This window comes from Pteropus vampyrus, unplaced genomic scaffold (genome assembly GCF_000151845.1).
Source record: "Pteropus vampyrus isolate Shadow unplaced genomic scaffold, Pvam_2.0 Scaffold33, whole genome shotgun sequence".
Classification (NCBI taxonomy): domain Eukaryota; kingdom Metazoa; phylum Chordata; class Mammalia; order Chiroptera; family Pteropodidae; genus Pteropus; species Pteropus vampyrus.
In genome coordinates this window covers 7,654,881-7,658,891 of record NW_011888814.1, presented here as the reverse complement: position 1 = coordinate 7,658,891, position 4,011 = coordinate 7,654,881, and the positions used below count along the sequence as shown (strand labels likewise).

At 57.5% G+C, this 4,011-nt stretch overlaps 1 protein-coding gene across 1 annotated transcript in view; it reads left to right on the top strand.

Moving 5' to 3' along the window:
• The first annotated feature begins 670 nt into the window (after window positions 1–670).
• The window catches only part of PAX4 (paired box 4), a 4,950-nt gene continuing 1,609 nt past the window's right edge, over window positions 671–4,011 (top strand). The window contains exons 1-7 of the mRNA XM_011357259.1: window positions 671–835; window positions 1,138–1,353; window positions 1,688–1,763; window positions 2,616–2,698; window positions 3,048–3,117; window positions 3,458–3,513; window positions 3,783–3,921. Coding sequence (XP_011355561.1) covers window positions 671–835; window positions 1,138–1,353; window positions 1,688–1,763; window positions 2,616–2,698; window positions 3,048–3,117; window positions 3,458–3,513; window positions 3,783–3,921 — 805 coding nt within the window. The remainder of the gene's footprint in view (window positions 836–1,137; window positions 1,354–1,687; window positions 1,764–2,615; window positions 2,699–3,047; window positions 3,118–3,457; window positions 3,514–3,782; window positions 3,922–4,011) is intronic.

Genomic DNA, 4,011 nt, shown 5'->3' with positions numbered 1-4,011 from the left:
CACCCTCTCAGGCCCCATCGGGACATCCAGAAAGATCCAGTCCTCTGCTAGCCCTTTGAGGTTTTAGGTCATCGCAGAAGGGTTTAAATAAAGAAATTTTGAATTTTCTTGGCCAACCTACTGGTAAATTTCAGAAAGCAGACCCTTTATCTCAAAACACTGTATCACCCAAATGACCCCCAATTATTGTAGGCCCAGCCCGAAGACCAAGGAAGTCTCTCTCGGGAGGAACCCCCTCCCCAGTCTGCCCAGTTCCTGCCCTTTTGTGAGGAGGGTCAGCCTGGAGCATGCCGCAGGACGGTAGGGGGCCTGGGAGGGGTGGGAAGAACAGGGTGGCGTGCGGAGGGAGGGCTCTACCTCAGGGCTCTGCTTCCATCCATGTGGTTTCCTTTGGCCAGGGTTCTGGGGAAGTTTTGCTCTGTCACCCCCTCCCTGCTCCATGGTTCTTCCCTTAGATGATGAGGATCAGTGCAAACGGTCACAGTGGGAAGACTCACCCGTGTGCCTTCTCCCAAAGAACATGGCATGTTTGGTTCATGTCCGGGAGCAGAAGGGGAGCAGTCCCCTCAGGGGAGGACTTTCTCTATGGTGGGAAGCCAGGTTGGAGGGGCCTGAGTAACCCTCCCCTAGGAGGGTCCTTCATGCCACAGGTGGGCCGGGGGGAGGGGCGATGCGGGGTGTGGATGCCTCCCTCTCATGCCCAGGGATCAGCAGTGTGAATCAGCTGGGGGGATTCTTTGTGAATGGTCGGCCCCTGCCCCTGGACACCCGGCAGCAGATCGTGAGGCTGGCAGTCAGCGGGATGCGGCCCTGTGACATCTCACGGAGCCTGAAGGTAGTGTGCTGGGACTTTCACCCGGTGATGGGGACAAGAAGCAGGGAGAAGGGGCTCCTCTTAAGGCAAGTATGGGGCCGTTGCAGACTCTGAGGACCTTTAGGGCTTGTTGTTTGGGGGAAAGAAGAAGACCCTCTTGGGGGCTGGAATGGGAGCTTCACGCTCCCAGTAATGAGGCTGGACCCTCAAATCTGTGGCCTGATCCAGTAGGTCTTACTTTGCCTTGTAGCCTCCTTCTGTTCCAGGGACACTCACCCTCTGCCCATCATGCCATACCTGTCCCTGATTCTCACCTGACCCAGGTATCTAATGGCTGTGTGAGCAAGATCCTAGGGCGTTACTACCGCACAGGTGTCTTGGAGCCCAAGGGGATTGGGGGAAGCAAGCCACGGCTGGCCACACCCCCTGTGGTGGCCCGAATAGCCCAGCTGAAGGGTGAGCGCCCAGCCCTCTTCGCCTGGGAGATCCAACGCCAGCTCTGTGCCGAAGGGCTTTGCACTCAGGACAAGACTCCCAGTGTAAGTGCCCTCTGCTCCCGTACCAGGGCTGACACGCCGGTTGTCTGGGGAGAAGAAGGTCCCTTCTTACTTGGGCGTGGGGCCATCCCAGGCTGGAGGCGGGGCCCCAGGGCTCTCTTCTGACCCATATGTTTTTCTCCTGAAAAGTAGTGGTGGTGAGACAGGTGAGAAGAAGAAAGTGTGGGGGAGAGAGAGAGAGAGAGAGAGAGAGAGGAGGCCGCCCTTAGAAACTACGTGTGGGTCAGCACGAGAGAAAGGACACTGGGGAAATATCCTAAGGATGCGACTCTGGGACTGGGCATCATCTCCCCACTCAACACCCTGACACTCCCAGGTCTCCTCCATCAACCGAGTCTTGCGGGCACTACAGGAGGACCAGAGACTGGCCTGGGCACAGCTCAGGTCGCCAGGTGGGTCTTGGAGCTGCCCCCACCCCAGGGATGATCAGAGCCAAACCTAAGATTTTACAGTTCTTTCTTGTTCTTTCTTGGATCACCTGCATAACATGAAAATAAGGAGGGCCTTAACCAAAGTCACCAACTAATTGTTGGCAGGTCCTGGAAGAGAACCCAGGTTCCCTAGCCCCTAGGCTCACAGGATCTTCTCCACCCTCCCTCTGCCTCACGCACAGCTTCTCAGAGCACCCTGTGTTCTGTAGGATCTCGCTAACCTGGACCAACCTTGCTGCTGTTTTCCCCCAAACACCAAGCACGGAGCCCACAATGGCACTGAGTGTGCCTCCCCCCAAGTGCCCCTGCAACGACCTCCAAGTAACTGTGAATGCCCCGCCAGTGCAGCTCTGCTCTGATACCCATGCTGTCCCCTGTCTGCAGCCCAAGGGCCCTGGGGACACCATCTGACCAGAGGAATCACCATCACAAACCACCACAAGCCATTGTCCCCCTTTGCAGTTATTTTGGCTCCGGTTCCTCGCAATCCCCATAGTGGCTTTGAGGCTCCCCGGGGGCCCCACCCAGGGACTGGCCATCGGAATCGGACTATCTTCTCCCCAGGCCAAGCTGAGGCGCTGGAGAAAGGTGCTGGGACTGGGGTGGACGCTGGGTCAGAGGGGCTCGGTGTGACACATGGAGGCAATGACTCTGAGGCCTGTGGGCACAGGTTGAGAGGTGGAGGCTATGGATGGCCCTGCCTCAGGGAGGAGGGTAGTTTAGGGTTGCAGCAGGTGGGTACTGGGGGCTGAGGGGGCAATCCGTGCCTCACTCCTCCCCCCATGACCTTGCTATGAGCCTTGATCTCCACAGAGTTCCAGCGTGGGCAGTATCCTGATTCAGTGGCCCGTGGAAAGCTGGCGGCTTCCACCTCTCTGTCTGAGGACACGGTGAGGGTGAGTAAGCTGTGCCACGCAGTACGCACAAACCACAAGGGCAGAGTCTGTGCCAGGAAGGCTCTGGGTTCTGGTGAGGTGGAGAAAGGGGCAAGAAGGGAGAAACAAATTTTTTGGAGCAGAAATAGGAGACAAGACTCTTGTTCCCCTTCTGCGGATTTCTCCCTTCCTGACTCCAAGCCTTTGAGTTGAAGAAGGGGCCAGAGAGCAAAGGTCAGAGATGGAAGGGAAGACATCAGGTCTGTGGAAGGGTCTGTGCTCTGAGTCCAGGCCAGGAGCAGGTGCTGAGAGCACTAGGTGCCAGGTAGTAGAGAGAACAGTCAGCTACTTTGTTTCCGCCCTCCCTCAGGTCTGGTTTTCCAACCGAAGAGCCAAATGGCGCCGACAAGAGAAGCTCAAGTGGGAAATGCAGCTTCCAGGTGATTTCTCTGCCCATCCGTCCATCCAACTACCCACCCACCCAGCCACCCATCCATCCATCCACCAAAACATTTACTCGGCGCCTCCCGTGAGCCAGTGTCGGACGCTGGGCACACACAGTCCCTGCTCTTCAAGGCTGCACTGTCCTCAGTTTAGCATCCCTGGGATTTAATCCTTCTTCCCTGGTCTCCAAAGGCTCTGCCTTGGGGAGGAGGGCAGTTTAGGGTTGTAGCATCCACCTTCTCTCACCCTTTTCCTAGAACCTCCCCGCCTCTCATCACCACTCCCCACTCCCTGGATTTGTTACTCCCTCTGAGTGGACCCACCCTCACCTTGTAGGTGCTTCCCAGGGTCTGACTGCACCGACCGCTTCCCCAGGGATTGTCTCTGTGCAGGTATCCAGGAAGAGAGGGGAGCTTGTGAACTGGGAGGACTGAAGGGCTCACCGCTTCTCCCATCCCAGGGGAAGCCTGAGCCAGATTTCACGACTGCCCCAGCCCCCAAGTGCTCACTTCCAGAAAGTGCCATCCTCATAGTCTACTATGTGAATGGTACTCTCTGCAGTTGTACGGGATACAGCCTGGAGGATGGGCAGCCCTGGGGTCCCAGTGCTGTTAAACAGGAGGCAACACTGGCAGCTGAGGGGTCCTCTTGCTTTTCCTAGCAATCCCCTGCCATGCCTACAGTGGCCCTGCCTGCCCTGGAATCCCTGGGTCCCTCTTGCCATCAGCTGTGCTGGGGGACAGCATCAGACGGGTGTCTGAGTGACACCCCACCCCAAGCCTGTCTCAAGCCCTGCTGGGGTAAGAACCAGGCCAGGCCTCACTCCCGTGGACTGTGGGGAGGGTCAGCTGATTCCTTGGCCCACAGGAGGGCATGAGTCTCCAGTAGAG